We start from the raw sequence: 22777 nt of genomic DNA on the forward strand, positions 1-22777 counted from the left end.
AGAGTTAAGTGACCAAATGAACAAAAACTAAAAATAAAGTGACCAAATATGACTTAAAACCTTATTAATTAAGATTGGTTTCTTGCAAGACAAGTTAGGAAACTTGCACAGCAAGTTAGGGTTCCATTTGGACAAAGATCGAGCAAGGCGCACCGCACCCTAGAGGAGGTGCATTGTTCTCACATGATTTCTAGGTTTCTTTTTCAATTTCTTTTTATAGGGTTATGGTTATTAAACCGTTGCTTACATCACAAGCTAAACAGATAACCAATCGTAAACAAAAATCATACTTTCTAACCCTAATAATGTAAAATTGAAAAAAAACTAATAAACAATCAAGATTCAAATAAAATTGGATTAAATAGTGTAATCTTGAACTAAGGCTCTAATATCTCTAATATATTTTCTATATCTGAACACATGATTATGTGCAGTAAAACCATAACATTAATTCTCATGTGTTAATGCACGATAGAGGATCTAAGTTTCATGTTATTACTTCAACTACTAAGAGATGAGAAAAAGTACATACCTCTTTTGATGCCAATGATATCATTGCATGAGATCTTATTCTTCCTATGTCGCTTGGATGAGAAGACCCAAACGAGAATCCCTCTAATGGTATCATAACTAGGATTACCAAAAAAAAAATAAATAAATAAAAATAAAAATAATAAAAGAAAACTAGATCGGATGATTAAAATCTACAAACCCTAGAGAGGGTTAAAAAATCATCCTCAAGAGTGGAAGAAGGAGAAGGCCAAAATTTCAAATCCAATGGATGATCAATAGGGTTTGATCCCTAACATCCTATTTATAAGCTACAATTGCTTAGTCCCAAAGCAACTCCAAAAGCTTATGAGATAAGCCTAAAATTTGGCTCAAGTAATCCGTCTACGTTTTTTTGTAATATTCCAATTAATTAACTATTAATTAATTAGCATTTAAGCCCTTTAAATTAATTAATTCCATACTAATTCCAAAATAGTTTCTAGCTAATTTATCAAGCCATGTTATATTAATAAACTAATTTCTTCTAAATGCTTAAAAGCATTTAGGAGAAATTAGTTTATTAATATGAGGGAAACTCAAAAGGACTCTATTGTTATTATAAATATTATAAATAGTTAATTACCTTTAAACACCATTTCCAACAACTAATTCTATTCTTCATGCCCTTTCTCTTTTTGGCTCTTTCATTTCTTTTCTCCTCAAGGCATCCACCACCGTATTTTCTTTCCCATGATGATCCGTATTTTCTACCTTTAGTTTGTCTTGATGCATATGTTATTACTTTGCATCTCTGGGTAAGAACACACCCTAGACCCGTCCCTAAATCATCAATATACACTACAAAGTCTTCTATACTGTCCGATAATGTAAGGATAGGAGCTTCAAATAATCTTTTCTTTTGTTCCTCAAATGCTTCATTTAGATTTTCTATCCACTTGTACTTCACATCTTTGTAAGGGAAAGAAGTCGAAGGACCCATAATTCTTGAAAAGTTCTTTATGAAACGTTGGTAGTAACATGATCATCCAAGAAAGCTTCTAATCTTCATGGGACTTTTTGCCACTTGTATATTGTATTTTAGAACCTATTTAGCTCAAGTTATTTCAAAAAGGGATTTCACAAAGTTGCGCATAATGTATGTCACATTTGTATACTGTATTTGGAAAAAAAAGCATTAGAAATATTCGAGTTCTCACCCTCATGTTTCGCCAACATTTTTTTTTATTATTATATTAACAATAGCGATCTACTTTAGTAGAAAGAAAAATTATCTCTTTTTCATGGTTGATATCTTTATTTTACGAGTTCCCCGAAGAAAGTTGTAAAACAAATATAAAAAGTTGCGCAAAGAAAAATTGTACTAAATATTAATTTTTAAAAAAATAATAATAACTCAAAGTTGTAAAAAATCTGAAATATTTATAAAAAGTAATGGTTGAAAAAATATGTATACGAAGTTGTGCAAAGAAAAAAAAAACAAGTTCTAATAATATAAATAAGAAAAGTTGGAAATTTTGTAATCAACATTACAAACTGAGCAAATTCACAAAACTAATAAGAAAACAGAATTTATACTAAAATCGGAGTTCTCTCCGAGATTCTCATCATTGATTACGCACAATGGCAAAGGTTTAATACAAGAATATAGGCCTCATAAACAAGCAAAGAAAAGATAATATCTAAGAGACTAGAAACTAGAAAACAATAAATATAATCCTAATCCAAATCTATATGATGACAGCCAGATAATTGCAACACAGCTAAAATTCTATAAGATGCAAAACAAATTTGTAAAAATATTTTGACAGTCATTTCATATACTTTTGCCTTTTCACCAATGAGTTTCACTTTATATTTCTTTGTTAACTCTCCCATTAACTAATTCATAAGGTCGTTCCATTACGTTTTTTCTCCCTTTTATCTAACCCAATTCATGAGTTTGGAATTATCAAACTAAGTTCTTATTTATTTATTTATTTATTTTATTATTATTATTATTTTAGCCCTTTGTCGGCAAGTTGCAAACGCAATTCACACATAGAAACACAATTTCAATTTTCTTTTTCCTGGCAATTTACAAATGCAAACTACCTTTTTTTTCTTCTGTAACTCGATTCGTATATTTTTCTGTAAGTTTCAATGTTTCATATTTCAATTCTAATTTCACTTATTAAATAAAAATACTCAATTAGTCAAGTGTTGTGCAAGTCTGCCATTCCGATCCCATATTCGAGTCTTCCAAAAATGCTAAAAGAGACATAATTTATGTAACTATGTAAGATTACATATCATATTATCATTCTTTTGTTTTAGTTGTTTTTATAGCGTTTAATGATTTATCATAGTATTAATGAAATTTGTGTATATATATATATATATATATATATATATATATATATATATATATATATATATATATATATATATATATATATATATATATATATATATATATATATATATAGTAAATTACACGAATGGTTCTTATGGTTTGGGTAATTTGCGCGTTTGGTCCCTAACTTATTTTTTTAACTCGGAAGGTCCCTATTGTTTGTTTTTGTTACGCGCATGGTCCCTATTGTTTGTTTTTGTTACGCGTTTGATCCATGTCTTGCCTAAAAAGACTATTATTTAAATAGGGAAAAATAGTGGGTTATGTAAGGTAAGGTGAGGGAGTGAGGTTGGAGGTATGTTTATTTAATTAAATTAAAAAATCAATGACACAAATAGTCTTTTTAGGTAAGACAGAGACTAAGCACGTAACCAAAACAAACAATAGAGACCTTCCGAGTTAAAAAATAAATTAGGGACCAAATACGCAAATTACTCTAAACCATAGAAACCATTCGTGTGATATATATATATATATATATATATATATATATATATATATATATATATATATATATATATATATATATATATATAAGGGTTCATTTTTATTTTTCGTATTAGACCTTAAAATAACGGGACATTATTAAAACTATAGCTTTGAGTCCCACATAATTTGTGGGATCAAAACATGAGCCATCTTCAGCTTTATATAATATAAGGAACTGAGGTGGTTTAAAAAAAAATAGTTTTAGGTTTACTTTACATCGTAAAACCGAATCTAAACCCGGAAACTCGGAAACGTAGTGAAAACAAAATAAACTGACCATATTGGTGAGAATTTAGGAAAAATAAGTTATTGATGGACTTACTGTTGCATATTCCTACGTCCATCTTTAGGATAAGAACCGTAAAATAGTATAAATTGAACTAAAATTCTAAACAAAAAATTTGTGAGGCTATAATTGGATCTGGAACTTTGGTTGGTTCAGCTGGGTTGACGAGTTCAAATATACCTGTTTTTTTTTCTTTTTTTATTCAGGCACTACAAGAAATTCAAGTATTAGCGGCGATTTGTCGCCGCTAAAGGGTCTCTGTTGTTGGTTCGTGACTAATGCTCCACTGGTCGTCACTATTGCCTTATTTCGACGTTAAAAGTGAGTCGCCGCTAAAGGTGTGTTGCTGTTAATACTATTTGTCGCCACTAAAGGTGTCACTGCTATTTATATGTATTTTTATACATACAAATACACACATAAAATACACATTTGCATATAAAAACACATACACATACATAATTCACATACAAAATACACATATACATATAAATCATCATAGAAAAACACATATACATACATAAAATACACTCAAGATACACATATACATACAAATACATATCCACATCTACAAAAACAAATACACATACAAATACATATCTAAAATATCAAAATTATCAAAATTTCGTCATGAACAGTGGTGGTGGCAGTAAACTCCGGAGAGAACGGTGGGGGATCTCAAAATTCCGACAACCAAGACAAATTTAGTACGGAGAAGAGAAAAGGAAATGAAAATGGGAAAAATTGAGAGGAAGAGGGGTGAATATCGAAGAATTCAGTGAAAATATGATGAGATCGACGGTGGTGAGCAGAGAGAAGAAAGAAGAAACAGAAGATCAGGGAAGAAAGTGAAGACGAAGCAGATTTTGTTGACGACGCTCTTTAGCAGCGACGGGCAGCCTTTAGCGGTGACACATCGGAGGGAAAACAATATGGGGTTTCCTACGTCGTTGGACCATCGCTTAAATCGATGGCTGAGGTTGAAATGACGCGGATCGCCAGAACAGGCAATAGCGGCGACGGATAGCCTTTAGCGGCGACAAACCGGAGGGAAGACAATGCGGGATTTTCTACGTCCTCCTAGTCGTTGGAACATCGCCTAAATCGACGGTTATAGTTGAAATGACGCGGATTGCCAACATAAGCCTTTAGCGGCGACGGACACTTTTAGCGGCGACAAAACGCGTTTGTTTAATGTCGCCGCTAAAAGTGTCGCCGCTATTGCCTATTATTCTTGTAGTAGGTAAAACAAATTAGGTAAGGTGAAGTTAAGGTGAAGTTGGATGGACAAATCCTTTTCTGAGTTGTCTCATTACGTTTTTAGGTCCAAATCCTTGTCGACATGTGCCAAACCTTTGTCAAGAGGAGAGAGGCTCGGCTTGTAGGGGCTGAATAATGCATATTTTCTTACTTTGCTAAGAAGGTGAGACAGTATGCATCGGTATGCGGAGGCCAACAACAAGGATGCCGAACACCTTTGTCTCCTCAACTCCCTCCAAACATTATTCTAAGTTACTAGCCACATGTTACAATGAACACATAAATAATATTAACGGAAAAAAGTTGTAGAAGTTATAAAACTAGTATTTGATCCCCCACTTTGTTGCGGGTTCTTACTTGTGGTTTTCTTGTGTATATTACAACTTTAGAAAACACAAAAAGTTTAAAAGAAATGAAACGTTATATGAATTATCAAAAGTTAAAAAGATTTTAGGGACTATTTTTGTAAGTTAGATTGTTTATGAATAATCCATAAGAATGTAGAGGCCATAAATGTAAAAAGAAGTATCATAATAAGCATTATAAGTAAATTTGAGAAGAGTTTATGAACTATTTTATACAATTTATATCTAGTTTTTTGCCTACTAATTTGTTTTTTAATTTAATTTAACAATTGTATTGATAAAATGTGTGTATCGTTGTATTTGTTGCTAGCAAAATATATAGGCCGATACTATTGTATATACCGGTCTTGTAAATTGTATTTACAAAAATATAGATTTTCAGGAAAAAAGATGAAAAAAAAAAGTTATAATGATGCAAATGGCAAGTAAAAAAATAAAAAGGGTATTGTGGAGAAGGAGAAATAACTTATGGAATATAAGGGTAAAAAACCAATAAAAAAGGAAAAAGGTTGCAAATGACAAGTTAAGTTAGTTGTAAAGGTAAAAGTTGAAAGAAAACGGACAAGGCGGATAATTTAAGAATAGAATACAAAACTGTAAGGACCAATTCTTTAAGTTCAATTCAAAACAATTGAAAGATGTGTGGCGAGTGGCGACAACATATTTGAACCACAAATCAGGCTTGTAAGCTATGTATTTTATGTAGCACTTTTAGCTACAGTAAATTTGTGAGAGAAAATGTAAGTTACATTTTGTATATATTTATTTATAATAGACTAAACTGCACAAATGGTCCCTGTGGTTTGCTAAAATTGTCATTTTGGTCCAAAAATGTTTGGACTAGTACCACAGATCCAAAGTTTTCATTTTGTTGCGAGTTTGACCCGATTTGTTTTGAGTTTTTGTAAATGACGAGTTTGACCTTCATTTTTTTTTCATTTTTTCATTTTTTTAAAATTACTTTAATGTTTTTCTGATTAAAAGAAAAATAAAAAATAAAATTAAACCCTTAAACCCTCCCCTCTTCTATTATGTTCCCTGCTTCTAGACCCCTTCTTCCCTATTCTTCGTCGTCCTTCGGTAAAACTACCACCACCGGTTAGTAATGTCGACTCCGGTCAACCCATGGAAGCACCACCGGTTATGACCGCCACCACCCTCGATTTTCCGGTCAACAACACCACTCTCTTCTCCAGATGAATACACAGACAAAATTCTGAAATTTAAGATATAACAACACATACAAAACCTAAAGATTTTCTAATGCCAAAAACATACATCTATTGAAGATTTTATACACAAAATAAGAAATCTGATATATACAAGAACACACACGAACCGACTAGGGTTTCAAAAAACTTAAAGGGTGGTGTCATCGCCGGTACCTCAACCCCCTCCGAAGCTCCAAATCTGCAACATCTTTACAGCGCCCCAGCGATTTTGTGGATGACGATGCCAGCACCACCATAGTCTGGTGTCACCTTCTCGTCGGATTTGGAAAGACGATGGAGATTTGTTCAAAATTGTCGCTCTAATCGGTCATTTAGGGCCTCCCTACCTCGCCATATCGTTCGTCATGGTTTAGATTTAGCGGCGGCTAGGGTCAGGGTTCCCAATTGGTGGTGGAAACCTGGGGTTTTCTAAGGAAGATGGAGTCGGACCTTCGTTCTTCGAGTTGCATATTAGAGTGGCGGTGGTTTTGAGTTGTTAGGCGGTAGCTAAATGGGTGACACCAATGGTGGTGCTCCGGCTAAATGGGTTGCTCCGGTGAAATGCGTGGCACCAACAGTGGTGCTCCGGTAGCAAATGAAAAGAGAGAGGGAGAGTGTTAGTAAGCTAAGAGTGAGAGGGTGGGTTGAGGGTTTAATTTTATTTTTATTTTCCTTTTAAGCAGAAAACATTAAAGTAATTAAAAAAAATAAAGAAAAGGCAAAATGAAGGGCACACTCGTCATTTAAAAAAAATCATATCAAATCGGACCAAAATCGCAACAAAATCAAAACTTTGGACTTGTGGTGCTAGTCCAAACCTTTTTGGATCAAAGTGGCAATTTTGAGCAAACTATGGGGACCATTTGTGCAATTTAGTCTTTATAATATGTTATGATTTCTCTAGTTTGTACCTGTGACATGTGGACCATAGTGGGCACTAATAAATTTCTTAAGAGTTTCCGTTAAAATGCAAGCCAATGACAAGATGAATAAAATAAGCAAAAACACGCTTGCTTTTTCTTTATGACCAAAGTCTACGAGGATATGCAACATAGCAACACGTTCACTATGTCTTTATAAACCGTTTGCTTTTCTTTAATGTAAAACATATCTGCGCCTGGTTTCATCATCCATACGCATCTGTGCATCATTCCTTCCGACACAATCGTTTTGTGTATCATTTCTTTTATCTTTAACTCTTAAGCGCCATATTTTTCGTATTACACAAAACTAATGTCAGTCATCATAAAGTCACAGCACCTCAAAATACCCTTTCGAGACATTGAAATAGCCACCAGAAACTTCACAACCATTATCGGAAGCGGTGGATATGGCGACGTCTATAAAGGAGAACTGTTACTTAGCGGTAAACTAACCCCGGTTGCTGTAAAGAGACTAAAAAAGATTGGCCATTCTGGTCAAGGTCTTAAAGAGTTCTTAACAGAGATTCAATTGCTATCCCGCTATAAACATCCAAACCTAGTCTCCCTTCTTGGTTATTGCGAAGAAGGCAATGAAAAGATCCTTATTTACGAGTATGCAGTGTATGGAAGCCTCGACAGATACCTAAGTATGGCAAATCCCATCTTTCCACTACCATGGAAGCAACGGATCAAGATATGCATCGATGCAGCCCGTGGTTTGGATTATCTTCATAACCATGTTGCAGAAAATCATAGAGTTATCCATAGGGATATTAAGAGTGGAAATATTCTGTTAGATCATAACTTCAAAGCCATGATATCTGATCTTGGACTTTCCAAGATTGGTCGTGCAAATGAAAATGAGAGTTATCTCATTACTAATGGTAGTGGTACATATGGTTATTGTGATCCGGTATATATCGATACAGGGATCCTCACAAAAGAGTCGGATATTTATTCATTTGGTGTTGTATTGTTTGAAGTTTTATGCGGGAGACCTGGCTTCATTAACGTAAGTGATGAACGGAGGTTTCTAGCCCCTCTAGCCCAAAGCTACTGTGAAAAAGGAAATTTAAATGATATTATTGATCATGATTTGAAGAACCAAATAGACTCGAATAGCTTGAATAGGTTTGCGGGGATTGCTTATCTATGCTTGCAAAATGATCGAAATCAACGACCCTCAATGGGTTTGGTCATAAAAAAACTTGAAAAAGCTTTGGAATTGCAAGTAAGTTACTTTTAAAAATTAAGTGGTATGTGGTACTTTTGTGTTTATTTATTTTTATATGCATGGTAAACAATTAGATTGGCTGGCGTTGAAATTTTTTGGTTATTAACGCTGCCATGTAACATTGTTTATATGCATGGTTCAGGAACTTGCAGAATCTTCAGAACATGCAGAATCGTCGAAACCTCAGGTACGCTAAGTAGTCAGTTATGTTGAATTATTTATTACAAGTATTACACCTGAAAGCAATTGTTAATATAAAAATATATGCAATAGTAAATTTCAATTAGTTTTCGTTATTCAATACAAACAGTAAAAAATACACATAGACCTTCCCCTTGATTTTTTTATTTCTCATAAGATATGCTTTTTAATGGCCTTGGGGCCTAATCATATCAAGTTTGGTGGAAAAGTACCATGACCAAAAGTTTGAAGGTTCAAGTTTTAGTTTAGGAGTAGAATTAGTGATCCTACATCTATATCACAGTGAGGTTGCAAAACTGAAAGGGCAACAAATCCTTTTGGTCTCTAGGTTCACAAATCCTTTTGCAAAACTGAAAGACGCCAAGAAAAATGCTTACTTTTCTTAGCACATACTATGATCCACCTTGTTCTTTAAACAAAATAGGAGAATGTGTTTACAAAATTTGGACCATATAAACCGTATAGTATTGTTTAGTATAAAATGATCATCATCGACAACTCCCATTTCCATCTATCCGACTTAGAATTCATATTAAAGTTGACCAATAAAAGACTCAATTCTTGAAATTGTAAAGTTTCCACATGCTGATTAATTTCTCTTTGCAATCCCACATCTAATCATCATTTCCCCGTTGGTCTTTTATCAAAAAATCTATATGTCTCTCTATTTGGAAGAGCATATATAGAAAGATGGACATTTTGATACCAATTATCCTTCCAAAGAAGGTATCCTCTCCATTCCTAAGAGTTAAACAAGAATGAAGAACAATACCTTTCTCGTGCATAACATTCCACCATTTTAAGATTCTATGACATGCAACATGTCGTCTACTTCCAGTTCCTCAGATATTATGAACTGCTTTTATAACTTTCACAAAAAGAGGGTGATTCTTCACAGCCAACCGCCACCTTCATTTTTAACAGTAAAGAAAAAATTCTTAAATAAAAAGGATTTATTATGGCAAACATAAAATTTAAAAACAATAGATTTAGTAAAATTTAAACATTTTGAATGCAATTCATTACTCCAATAGTAAAAATCTCTTTTTGATGTTGGTTATTACTATTTATCCTTTAGGAAAAGCTCTTATTAATATTGCTCTTAACGGAAATATTAAACGGACCTTATCTCATTCACAAAGTGGACCTAACATACACATGTCTTCGTAGGGTTTATTTAGCACTAACCATATATAAATTAAAAGGGTGTTTGATATGGATCATTTGGAAACGTTTATAAGTTTCTAGCTTCTAGTTTTTTTACAAAACGTTCTAATTTAAACAAAAAATTTTGTTTGTCATTACGATCATTTAGCTTTTCGTTTAAACAAAATGTTATAAATTTAAAAACCACTTCTTATAGTGTTTAACAAAATGTTACTGTGTTTTTTAAATTCATTTTCAGAGTTTTTCTTAAAAATATTTTTATATATGGATGTTTTCTAAACAATTGTCTTTTGATATGATTTTATATATTTTAGAAGTTTTTAGTTATATTTGTCAAACATTCTTATAATAAATAAAAGTTATAACTACCAATTATGAGTTAATAACTACTTTTATCAAACATGTCAAAATAATAATTGGGACAAAATAATAATTTTCAAATTGTGTTTTGTTTTTATAGAAAAAAAGTCAGGAGTATCAACCACTACTTTTGTATTATTTTCCAATTGTCTTTTAATACCACTAAATGCCACTACTTTTCTGTTATTTTTTTGATTTGGCCTGTTATTTTTTTTTTGTTCAGAGTATTAAACAAAATAATAATATTGGGACAAAAACATTGGGATAATCCTAAAAAAAAAAAAGATGTAGTATCAACCCCTAATTGCCGCTATAAACTAACAACTGTGTTTTGATTTGACCCCGTTATTTTTTTGTTCGGAGTATTAAACGATTTTCCAACTGTCTTTTTATACCCCTAATTGCTTATGTATCCCATATTAGGTATCCGTTATCACCTAACAACCACTTTTAATTATTTGTGTTTTAGAAAAACAATATTTTATATATAATTGTATTTTTATTTTTCGGTTGGACTATATATATATATATATATATATATATATATATATATATATATATATATATATATATATATATATATATATATATATATATATAGAGGTTCGGACTATCTATATGTTATATTTTCATCTGGATTATCCTTGTGTTATTTTTTTCATCCGTACTAATATTGGGTAATTTTTCGTTCGAACTATCCTTGTATCATTCTTTTTTCCGATCGGATTATACTTATATTATTTTTTTGTTCGTACCATCTTTATGTTATTTTCTCTTCCCGTCTATTTATGTGTTATATTTTCATTTTGACTATCTCTGTGCTATTTTTTTCGTTCGGACAGAGATAGTCTCAATGAAAAAAATAACATGAAGATAATCCGATGGAAAAAACAACATAATGATAGACGGAATGAAAAAAAACACAAATATAGTCTCATTGAAAAAAAAATAGCATATGAATAGTCGAAATGGAAAATAACATAGAGATAATCGGAACGAAACAATAACATAGAAATACTACGAATGAAAAAAATAACTCGTGGATAATTCGACCGAAAAAAAACAAGGTAAGGATAGTCAGAACAGAAAATAACAAAATGATAGTTGGGACGAAAAAACTAACATGTGAATAGTCCAAACGGAAAAACAGCACATGGATAGTCGGAAATAAAAAAAATAATACAAAACAGTTTGTACTAAAAAAGTAACAAATGGATAATCCAATAAAAAAACAACGCAAAGATAGTTGGAGCGAAAATAATAATAATATTAGGATAATCCAAAAAAAATAATACATGGATACTCCAAACAAAAAAAATAATACAATACTGAACACAAAAAAGTCCAAACGAAAATAAAAATATTTTTTTTGTTAACAATAACACTATGCATTTATCAAAAATATTAAAAATAAATAGATAATAAAAAAAGTCAAGAAATAAAAGTCTGGGGTCAATAAACAATTAGGGGTATGAAAGGAAAACATACAATCTTTACCAACTCAACTTCAATGTTATTTAATGCTGGAGTTTCAAATTATATAAAATAATTAGTTAAAAATAATAAAGTAAGCAAAAACATTGTTAATTAAAAGGAGATAGTATATGAAAAATATATAATATAAAAAACATTTAGTATAATTTAAACATTATGTATATTGACCGAAAAAGCAATTCACGCGTATGATAAAAAGCACCATTAGATTGTTGATTGTGACTATTTGGCCTCTAACAAAAACTTTCGTTTGATATGCTATAAATAAAAGTGATGGTAAAGCAATCTTCTCACATTCACACAGTGGACCATACAAACACATATGTATTTTTTTTATTAGGGTTTATTTACCACCGTTCATTTATAAATTATAAACCACTATTGATAAATGAAATGCTTCAGTTTTCAGATACTAAAATATTGAAAATGTTCGGTTATGAGCATGATTTATATAATCTATATTGTAAAATGAAAATTAAATAAAACTAGGCATGTTTGGATACAATTTGCTGCTTTTGTTATATGCTTTACTTTTATTTTTATAAATCTACGGGTACACGGCTTTGCGACGTTCTTTGACAATTTAACATTGTCGTCCATATCTAAGCCATCGCCCTCAAATCCTTTCAAATATATTACTTTGAGCTATATGTAACTTACGGATAATACTTGAAAATAAAAAATATTTCCTTAAGATATGTATTAAACTCTGTTTGTTTCCTTAAGATCGTATTAATTCAATTTGAAAATATTTGTTAGCAATATTAAAAATTCAAAACAAACTTCCCATAAGATCCTAACTTCATTACTCCATGGTTTAGTGACACATTTCAAGGTTGTAATCAACCTACGTAACAAACGAGATCATGAATTTATCACGACTGATCATTTCTTTTGGCGGAGTTTGATTTTTTTTTTCTCGTGTAGGTTATGGAAAAAATTAATCCAAATAACAACAATGATATCATTTGCCATTGTGATGATAAGCACGATGAAGCTTCTGGTGTTCCACTAATTGTGGCCAAAGCTAAAAGCAGCACCATTAACGTTTGTGGAATGGGTGTGCAGGATGAAACAAATAGTGACTGTGATGTTTACAAAGAAGAAAAGATCAAAAACCCCACTAGTCCAGGGGGAAGGGGTTGCCTCTTTCCTTTTCTTACTCGGATTCGTTGTGGAGATTTTGATTTTCGATTCAGCTTTTAATGTTGGTGGTGGTCGGAGACTTTGCCGGTATTATGACCAACGATGTGTTGGAGTTGGGTGCATGAGCAAATTTAAGCTATGGCTAGAGGTGTCTTTGGACCAACCGAATTTTTTAATTTTTTTAGAGTTCTTTAGAAAAAAAAAGTTAGTCACTCCGTTGAACAAAATTAGGACATATCTTGTAGTACTCGAGTACTGTACAAAATGAAATAAATATACCAAATATTTTAAGGTCCAAATTTTCTCTATTAAAAAATAACCCAAATTTAAAAGAAAAACCCCAATCCAACTCATGTAAATTAAAATCGATCCATTGTCTCGTTCTCTTCCCTTTCATTTCATTGTGTCCTACAACTCTTGCGGTCTCGGCCCTCGCTATCGTAGGGAACCAATATTTGAGTAGACGACTACTGTTCTAGATTATATATATATATATATATATATATATATATATATATATATATATATATATATATATATATATATATATATATATATATATATATATATATATATATATATATATAAGACCATATATCCTTCAATTTGTGAGGTACTTGAAGACCTTGGTAATGAGAATAGTAGTTGTGATCGTAAATATGAAGTTGTTCGCTTCTTGAAGTCATTAAAATCATTTGATTTTTGCTTAATATGCACTTTATGGCTGATATCTTTGGAATCACAAATCATTTTAATGTAACATTACTAAGAAAAGATGATGATATCGTAAATGTTATGAATCAAATATGTAGCTCTAAAAAATGTGTAACATCCGAATCTCGGGTTACTTTGCAATTTACAAATTTTGGCATCGTATAGGATCGCCATGACATGGTGGTTAGGCACCATGACGTGGCAAGTCAGTATTTGCCCGTATGTTTCATTTAAGCCATCACGGTGTGGTAGTATAAGCCACGACGTGGCAGCTAGCAAGTCAGAAACCATATTCTCTGGGTTTTGTTCCCTATTTAAATGAATGAGGGGGCTAGGGTTTGCTCATCATCAGCCTCCATCAGACGTGTGAAACCCTAAATCCATCTCTATCTCATTTCCAACCTTTGTTAGTGTTCCTGAAGCCTTGGAAGGAAGAAAGAAGAAGCCATCTACGACTCAGCTAGCTAGTCGTCATCCTTGGTGTTAGCAATCTTCTGGACCCTTGTAAGTGTTCAAGACTCATTTTTTTAATCATGTTAGGTTGCTAGATCTTATGTTTTGTCCATAAATCTTCATGTTCTTGTGGGTTAGAGTGTTAGGATCTTATAAAGTTTGCAACTTTGTGGATCTTTAGGACATTTAACATAGTTGTTGGGATGGATCTAGATTCTTGTGGGGTTTTGAATCATGCATGGGATTTCAATGGAAAAAAACCCTCTTTTGGCTCATTGTGGCTTCAAGACATGCATTTGACATGTCTATAAAGCACCAACGTTTTTGTTGGATTAGGTATTAGAATATGTTCTGGATTAAATGAGCTATGGACTTTTGGGTTAAGTGCATAATGGGGGAAGTCATGTCATTTTTTAGCCCCTTTAAATCTAGGGTTTAAACTTTTGACCTTTTGGATGGTCTTATCGGTTAATGTTGGAAACTTTATCCTTCTGGTCTTATCATTTAACCCTTATCCCCAGAATATAAGTAGCCTCTCCCAGATCCTTCATAGCGAAACACTTTCCAAGCCAAGACATAACTTCTCAAAAAGTTTGAATGTCCTTTCCTATAAGAAGTATGTCATCGACATACAATACTAGGAAGGTTAGTATACCCCCACTAGCTTTAACATATACACAAGATTCATATTCACTCGTAGAGAAGCCAAACTCTTTGACTTTTTCATTAAAGCAAAGATTCCATCTGCAAGAAGCTTGTTTCAATCCATATATTGATTCCTCAAGCTTACATACTCTATTGGGATACTTTGCATCGACAAAACCTTCTGGCTGACTTATGTGAACATCTTCAGCCAACTTCCCATTAAGGAAAGTGTATTTGACATCCATCTGCTAAATTTCATAGTCATGAAATGCCTCTATGGTTAGCATCACCCTAATAGATTTAATCTTAGCTACTAGTGACAAGGTCCCATCATAGTCAACCCATGGGGTTTGAGTAAAGCCCTTCACTACCAATCGAGCTTTGAAAGTGTGTACCTTTCCATCCATTTTATTCTTATTTTTGAAGATCCATTTGCACCCAACTGTCTTATGACCTGATACATTTTCAATAAAATTCCAAACTTTGTTGTCATACATGGACTTGATCTCGCTGTCTATAGCCTCTTTCCACTTGGCAACCTTAGGGCCCGCCATTGCTTCCTTGTAGTTAGCAGGTGCATCTAAATCTACCAGTGTACTATCACTTATAAATGTATCACCATTTGTCGTTATATGGAAACCATACAACACATGCGGAACGCTAAATATACTAGAATGCATAAGAGGTAATGACTTGTCAATTGGTTCAACTGGAATTTCTTCCTCATGTTGAGCCCTAGCATTTTCAGAGGTTCTTTCAACATTTTTCTCTTGAATTTCCTCAAGATCAATAGTACTCCTACTAACCTCTTTGCATATGAGCTCTCTCTTGCGACGGAATCCTCTTCATGCTATGAAGACCACGTTGTCACTAGGTCTTTAGAATAAATATCCAAATGATTTTTGTGGGTAACCGTTGAAAATACGTCTCTCTCTTTGAGGTTCAAGCTTGTCATGTGTCTCTCGTCTAATGAAAGCTTCACAACCCCAAACCTTGATATGTGCTAACAAGGGAACCTTCGTTGTCCACATTTCATGAGGTGTTTTGGAAACCTTCTTAGTTGGGGCATGATTAAGAATATGGGCAGCAGTCTCTAAGGCATACCCCTAAAATGAGATTGGAAGTGAAGCTCGACTCATCATGGAACGAATTGTGTCTAACATGGTTTGATTATGCCTCTCAGCCACACCATTAAGTTATGGTGTCTTAGGAGGTGTTAATTGTGAAAATATTACACATTCCTTGAGGTTGTCATGGAATTCAATACTAAGATACCCACCGCCTCTATCGGATCCAAGCATCTTGACATTCCTGCCTAATTGATTCTTGACTTCTTGTCTAAACTCTTTGAACTTTTCAAATGTTTCTGAGTTATGCTTGATTAATTAGATTTAACTATATCTGCTATAATCATCAGCAAAAGTCATATAGAATCGATTTGTATCCCTTATGGTGGATCTGAAGGGCCCACACACATCTATGTATATGAGATCTAATAATCCTTCACTTCTTTCACAAGAACCAGTGAAAGGTGATTTTTTTCATCTTTCCAAGTAAACAAGACTTGCACGTATCATTTAACCTTAAGTCAAATGATTCCATCACTCCATCCTTTTAGAGTTGGGCGATGCGTTTCTTGTTGACATGTTCAAGACGACAATGCTACAAGTATGCTTTTTATAAACCATTAGACGAATCAATTTGTAAAACACTATTACCTAAATTTTCTACAAGCATCACAGTTTCATACACACCATCACAAGGTAAAGCTTCTAAATAACATACACCACTTTTAAAAGCAGAAATAGATCCATTGTCATTATCAAAAGAATATCTAAAACCTTGTTCAGATAAAGTATGAAATGAAATGATGTTTCATGTCATCTCTGAAGAGTAGAAATAGTTTATCAAATCTAAAACTAACCCACTACTAAGCACTCAGTTATGAACTCCAATCTTGGTAACAGGTGAAGATCGCCTATTTCCCATGATCAAGTTCTTCCTTCCATGCTCCACATCATCACTTTTTCTTAGCCCCTGCAAATCAGAGCAAATGTGAAAACCACATCTTGTATCAAGGACCCAAGAATGGGAATATGATGTGTTTTTAGATAAGATAGTGTAAATACTTGCTGAGGTTGGTGTCATTTTTCCATCCTTTATGTCTTGCAAGTATTTCAGGCAGCTTCATTTCCAATGCCCTTTCTTGTGGCAGTTGAAGCAAGTAGCCTCTTTAGGATCGGAGGCAGGGGGAGCGTCAGAACTGGATTTACCTTTGGGTCAATTGCTTGATGACCTAACTTGGGACTTTCCCTTGAAATTCTGTTTGGGTGGACCTTTCCTCTATTTCCATTGTCCTTAGGAGCCACAACAAGAATGGAGGCAACACCTTTTCCTTTTATTACTGTTTCAACAGTTCGCAGGAGGTTCTGAATTCGAGCCAATGTGGTCTCTTGTTTGGTAAAATGATAAGTTAAGATAAATTGATCAGAACAATTGGGCAATGAGTGCAAGACAGTGACAACCGTAAAATTTCTAGTCAAGTCAAATTCAACAAGTCAAACCGGTCGACTCAATTAACCCTTGGGTACTAGGGCTTACGTTAGAAAATTACTATACAAATCGCTATGCTAATGAGAAATCATCAATTGAAAAGTTCGTATATCTAGATTTCATTAAACCTAAAACGACGTTTTGTAATTAACCAAACCCATAAAATAATGTAGCATACTCATCGGGAGTGTGTAAGATCCTTAAACTTGGCTTAACGGGGTTTACGGACCTTGCTTTGCGAAACCGGACACTCTCAAATGTCACACATGAAACCTCTCTCAATCGTTTTCACTCTATCTCTCTCTATTTAGAATCTCTCCCAAATCTCTCCATGTAGGTCAAATCTCTCCCAACTCTCTCCAAGAATGTGAAATCTCTCCCAAAGCTCTCTCAAAAGTTCCCGTAACTTTTTGAAATCATCCGGGTCATCCTGCCCTTAACCGGGTCAAAAACCGGTTTAAACGGGGTTAGAACGAGTAAAATACCCTAAAAGACCCGAAACCCCTCTATTGGGCCGAAGCCTCTTAGAGCCGAAGGTCCAAGAAGGGACTGAACCCCCCTGCTGACTCGAAGCTCCTGCGAACCGAGGAACCGAAGTAGGAAGAACCAAACCAGGCACCAGGGACCGAACCGAGCAGCAACCTTCGGACCGAACCCTCCCTCTCGGGTCCGAACCTCGGACCAACCGAACTCCACCTTCGCCTTCGCCTCCTGCCTCTTTCGCTTCATTTCGCCTACGGGCCCAGCAGCCTTAGGACCGAACCTCGGCCAGGACCGAGAGGTCTCGCAGATTCAGCCTTCCTTGCCGGTTTTCGATTACGACTTCATTTTAGCTTCGTTTTTCATCGTTTTAACATGGGATTTTCACCCAAAACTTTATTTTATCAATTAAAGCCCCATAATTCATTAATCCCCACGTTTTTGGTGCAAATCTTATCCAAGAAATGAATGGGTGAAGTACAAAGGTTGAGTGTTGACTTTGCTTTACCTTATGACACAAGCAACCACCCCACACCCACTCTATGACCAGCCACACCTCCCCACCTTACCTAAGTCACTTCAATGCCCTTTCCACTCATTTACCAGCCAATCCCACGTTCTTAGGGATGGAACATCCATCCTCTCTCCTCACACTTCATTCATTCACTTATTTTCCAACAAAAGATCAAACACTTTTCTCTCAAACTTTTTCTCTCTATTTCGAGACTCCAAGGCTGATCATCAAGCTTTATTATACTCTTGGTAAGTATAATTCATCCTCCTTGTGATTATTACACTTCATTCTACTCCAATCATCGATTTCTTACACAGACTCCATCACTTTGATGTTAGATTCTCGAAAATCTTCAAGGCATCTTCAAGTGTTCTTGAGTTGAACACTTCCCTTCTCCAACATTCATCCACTGAAATCACACAAGGTGAGTTCATACCCCTATATTTTCATGTTTTCTTAAGTTTTAAGGGGTGGAATACAAGATAAAACACCAAGAACACAACTAAATTCTTTTGACAGCTTTCATCAGAAAAGTTGGACTCCATTCATGGACTGTTTTGGCCAACTTAAATTTTTTTTTTTCAAAACTGTATTAAATGTAAATAGTTTAGGTTTATACCGTTAAAATGACTACTTGCACAACTCCATATGATTTTTCTACAATTTATGGTGATTACAAAACAGCCTATAATTTCAAGAACAAATCCGGACCAGTATGTGAATATGCACATTTTAACACACGTTAAAGGCTTCCAAAAATCATGATAAAAATTATGAATAAACTAGAGACATTCTAGGAACTCTCAGAATTTATGGATTCAGTTTTCGACTTCGTATGATTTTTCTAAAATAGTGTAGAAAGGTTAAAAACTAGTTAACAGCCTATAACTTTCAACACACTTTGTAACATGTTGAGCAAAGTGTTAAATCTTTGATGACTTCATATTTTACATGTGTTCCTTGTTGTGGTATAATTATATAACAGAAAATATTCACTGAATTGTAAGAATCCTCCGTCATTACCATTAGTACAAAACAAAGCAAGATAAACATAGTTATATTATACTATACATTCGACTTACATAGAAAAGGGTTCTTATACACTACAAACAAACATACTAAACTATAATAGGTATAGTTAGGTTGCATATACATTTCAAACATTTTGATAAACTATAATAGGTATAGTTCATGTTCATTTACATTACAAAAGGTTTTCATACAAAAATGGGTACAAATACAAAGTACCAGTTTTATACGAAAAGGGGTACAAATACAAAGTACCGGTTTTATACGAAAAGGGGTACAAATACAAAGTACCGGTTTTATACGAAAAGGGGTACAAATACAAAGTACCAGGTTTTCATATGAAAAGGGCTACAAATACAAAGTACTGTTTTTATACAAAAAGAGGTACAAATACAAAGTACCAAGTTTTCATACGAAAAGGGGTACAAATACAAAGTACCGGTTTCATACCAAAAGGGGGTACAAATACAAAGTACCTGTTTATACAAAAAGGGGAACAGATACAAAGTACCAGGTTTTTATACAAAAAGGGTATAAATACAAAGTTCCAGGTTCACATAAAATAGTTTTTATGATATTAAAGCTATATTTCATCTAGAATTGTTAGACTTCAGCTATAATTGCTAAGCGTATATGCTAGAGTTGTATAAGAATCTAGTCTCGATCGACTTAGAATTGGTGGGCCCGCCTCATCTCCTATTCCTTGTTTGGTTGTGGACCTAGGGCAGACCCACTATATTCAACGGTTTATTTAACTTAAATCTTATATAACTTATATACGCTGGACGATTATAGAAGAAATCTACGGGTCTTTCTAGGGTTCATTATCACATAATATAGGAATATTCTTTTCACACTTAACTAAGAAAATATTGGATTTTCTGGAAATCAAACTCTATCGCTTTTACAAGGAAACGGTTTCTTCCTCAAACAAAACTCTTATGAATTCACCAACTTAATTGTTGACACTTTTTCAAAACTACTTGTATTCTCAGGAAATCAGTGAAACAGGAAAACATCAGCGCTTTGAGGATGGGACGTTAAATTGTCAAACAATTTATTTTGTCATCATAAAGTAATTGATTTTGAAACATGTAAACATATACTTTGGTGTAACTTTTCAATTATATTTATGATGGTTGTATTTACTTTGAGCACTATTATACTCGTTGTTGTGATACTATATGTAGCACCTGGTTCCTGGTACGTAAATCTCATTTGAGTATTTTCCATTTTTTTTAGTCTTGGACTCGGCGAGTCATAGGTTCGACTCGCCGAGTAGAGACGGGACCCGGGACACGTTTAAGTTGGCGACTCGACGAGTCTATATCCTGGACTCGGCAAGTCCGCGCTGTCTGATGAAACCCTAATTTCCAAGGGTTTGCACCCTATTTAAACGACCATTTGCGTCCCAACTCCACCCCATTCGCCCTCAGAAGCTCTCCATACGTCCTAGCCTTTGTTCTTGTGAGTATGAAGCTTATTAGTTTGTTTCCTTGAAGATTTTGAGAAGGAAGAGGAGTAGATCAAGAGGAAGGGAAGGAAGCCAAGCATCTTAGTGTTCCCTCAGTGATTTCTTTGAGGTATAACCCGTTTTCCCTCTATTTTTATGCTTATTGCTCCATTAAGTCTTTCTTGAGCCCTTCCCCAAGCTTGTATGTGCAATATAAGTCGTAATAAGTTGATTGGCCTTTAGGTCTAGGCAAGAGGAGCTCAGATCCATTACCTTTATGGACCATAGTTGCTTGTTCATCTAGATCTACCCTTTTGAGGCATTTTGAGCCCTAAATCCCTCATTGGTGAATATCTACACGTAAAGTTGGAAACTTTACGTGTGATTCATGCTCTAGGAATCCAGATCTGTGAATGGAATAGACTGGAATCAAGAAAAATCGCGTATATAGTGATTGTATGGCGACGACTCGGCGAGTCTGCTCGCGAGTCTCCGAGTTGTCCCCTTTTCGTTGTGTCGAGTTTGAGTAGTGAGTCACGGGGTGTGACTCAGTGAGTTGGAAGCCGAACTCACCCATGGAGGAACTCGACGAGTCAATGCCCTGACTCGGCGAGTTCAAGGCAATCTTCTTAGATCAAGAACAAGCTCGACGAGTTGTTCATACAACTTGGCGAGTCTCAGCATGGTGTTCATCGGATGAAGATGAACTCGCCGAGTTGTTCATACAACTCGGCGAGTAGGATGAAGGACTTGAACAATCAGTTTGGAAGGAGAACTCGTCGAGTCAACGCCTAACTCGACGAGTAGAAATGGGACCCAAGTCAGTCGATTGGATAGGGACTCGGCGAGTCGGGTCAACTGAAAGTTGACTCTGACTTTGGCTTATGGCATGATTAGGGGTAAAATGGTCATTTTACCCAAAGGACAGTTAGCAGTGCTTGATTTAGTATGTTGTGGGAATTGCAGCCAGAGCATTTCCGGAGTGGCAGCAGCAGTAGTAGGTGATCAATTCCCATACAGACCAACAGTTATTTCGAGGTGAGTTTCCTTTCCAGTAGGAACGGGTCTAAGGCACCAAGGCCGACCCGTGTAGACGAGATGCTAGTACTAGAGTGTGGGCCGAGACCATATCTCTGGGTTTAGTCAAGTATGATATATGTGTCAATATGATAGAGTTGCTTATACTTGTTGTCTGTGTGATACTTGTATGTTATGGGTTGGCGGTTGAGTGTGGGTAGGGCCCGTATCTCTCCGAGAGTGGAGTGTGGGCTAGGCCCGTATCTCCCAGATAGTAGAGTGTGGGCAAGGCCCGTACCTCCCGGCTAGCGAAGTGTGGGCAGGGCCCGTATCTTCACAAGTGTGGGCGAGGCCCGTATCTCCCAGCTAGCGAAGTGTGGGCAGGGCCCGTATCTTCCTAAGTGTGGGCGAGGCCCGTAACTCCTAGCTGAATGTTGTTGTTATATGCTTGCATGGTATGAGGTATTATGGGGGAACTCACTAAGCTTTGTGCTTACGGTTTTCAGTTTTGGTTTCAGGTACCTCCTCAGCCAGGGGAAAGGAGCTGTCGCGGTAGCAGCGTGTCACACACACTCTCTTGTTTCCGCAGTTACGAGTTTCTTCTGGGATTGATACTCTAATATTTTGGTTGATCAAATGTTGTGGTTTTCAATTTGGTTTTCGATGTGAAGTGGTTCAACTAAACAATGTTTTAACTGTTAATGTTTTCTATGTTATGTTTTATAAACGAAATTTTTGGACGTGAAAATTTGGGTCGTTACAAGTTGGTATCAGAGCCCTGGTTTGAGGGATTCGGACACACCTTCGGGGGTGTCTGGACTCAAATCGAGGGATTAAAAGATTTTCTAAAAGAAAATGTTTTCTAAAATTGAGGAAAG

The 22777-nt window shown here is 34.8% G+C and overlaps 1 protein-coding gene across 3 annotated transcripts; it reads left to right on the forward strand.

The window, feature by feature from the left end:
* The first annotated feature begins 7607 nt into the window (after nucleotides 1–7607).
* On the forward strand, nucleotides 7608–20589 carry LOC145052933 (putative receptor-like protein kinase At5g39000). 3 transcript variants are annotated; one of them, XM_079000862.1, is made up of 3 exons: nucleotides 7608–8670; nucleotides 8816–8860; nucleotides 20425–20589. In XM_079000862.1, exons 1-3 carry the CDS (start codon nucleotides 7750–7752, stop codon nucleotides 20506–20508), a joined length of 1050 nt encoding a protein of 349 aa, XP_078856988.1. In that variant the 5' UTR covers nucleotides 7608–7749; the 3' UTR covers nucleotides 20509–20589. The 3 variants fall into 3 exon arrangements, with proteins under 3 accessions (XP_078856988.1, XP_078856986.1, XP_078856987.1); XM_079000860.1 differs by lacking the exon at nucleotides 20425–20589 and adding an exon at nucleotides 12823–13340 and having other exon boundaries at nucleotides 7609–8670; XM_079000861.1 differs by lacking the exon at nucleotides 20425–20589 and adding an exon at nucleotides 12964–13340 and having other exon boundaries at nucleotides 7609–8670.
* The last annotated feature ends 2188 nt before the right edge of the window (nucleotides 20590–22777 follow it).

The sequence above is a fragment of the Lactuca serriola genome, chromosome 5 (genome assembly GCF_051521515.1).
Source record: "Lactuca serriola cultivar US96UC23 chromosome 5, Lser_US96UC23_V15, whole genome shotgun sequence".
Classification (NCBI taxonomy): domain Eukaryota; kingdom Viridiplantae; phylum Streptophyta; class Magnoliopsida; order Asterales; family Asteraceae; genus Lactuca; species Lactuca serriola.

What these genes read in the sequence shown, in the direction of transcription:
- LOC145052933 (XM_079000860.1), top strand. Translation starts at nt 7,750, where the DNA reads ATGTCAGTCATCATAAAGTCACAGCACCTCAAAATACCCTTTCGAGAC. An exon ending in AAAAAGCTTTGGAATTGCAA is followed by an intron (nt 8,671 to 8,815) that starts GTAAGTTACTTT and finishes TGCATGGTTCAG; the next exon opens with GAACTTGCAGAATCTTCAGA. An exon ending in CAGAATCGTCGAAACCTCAG is followed by an intron (nt 8,861 to 12,822) that starts GTACGCTAAGTA and finishes TTTCTCGTGTAG; the next exon opens with GTTATGGAAAAAATTAATCC.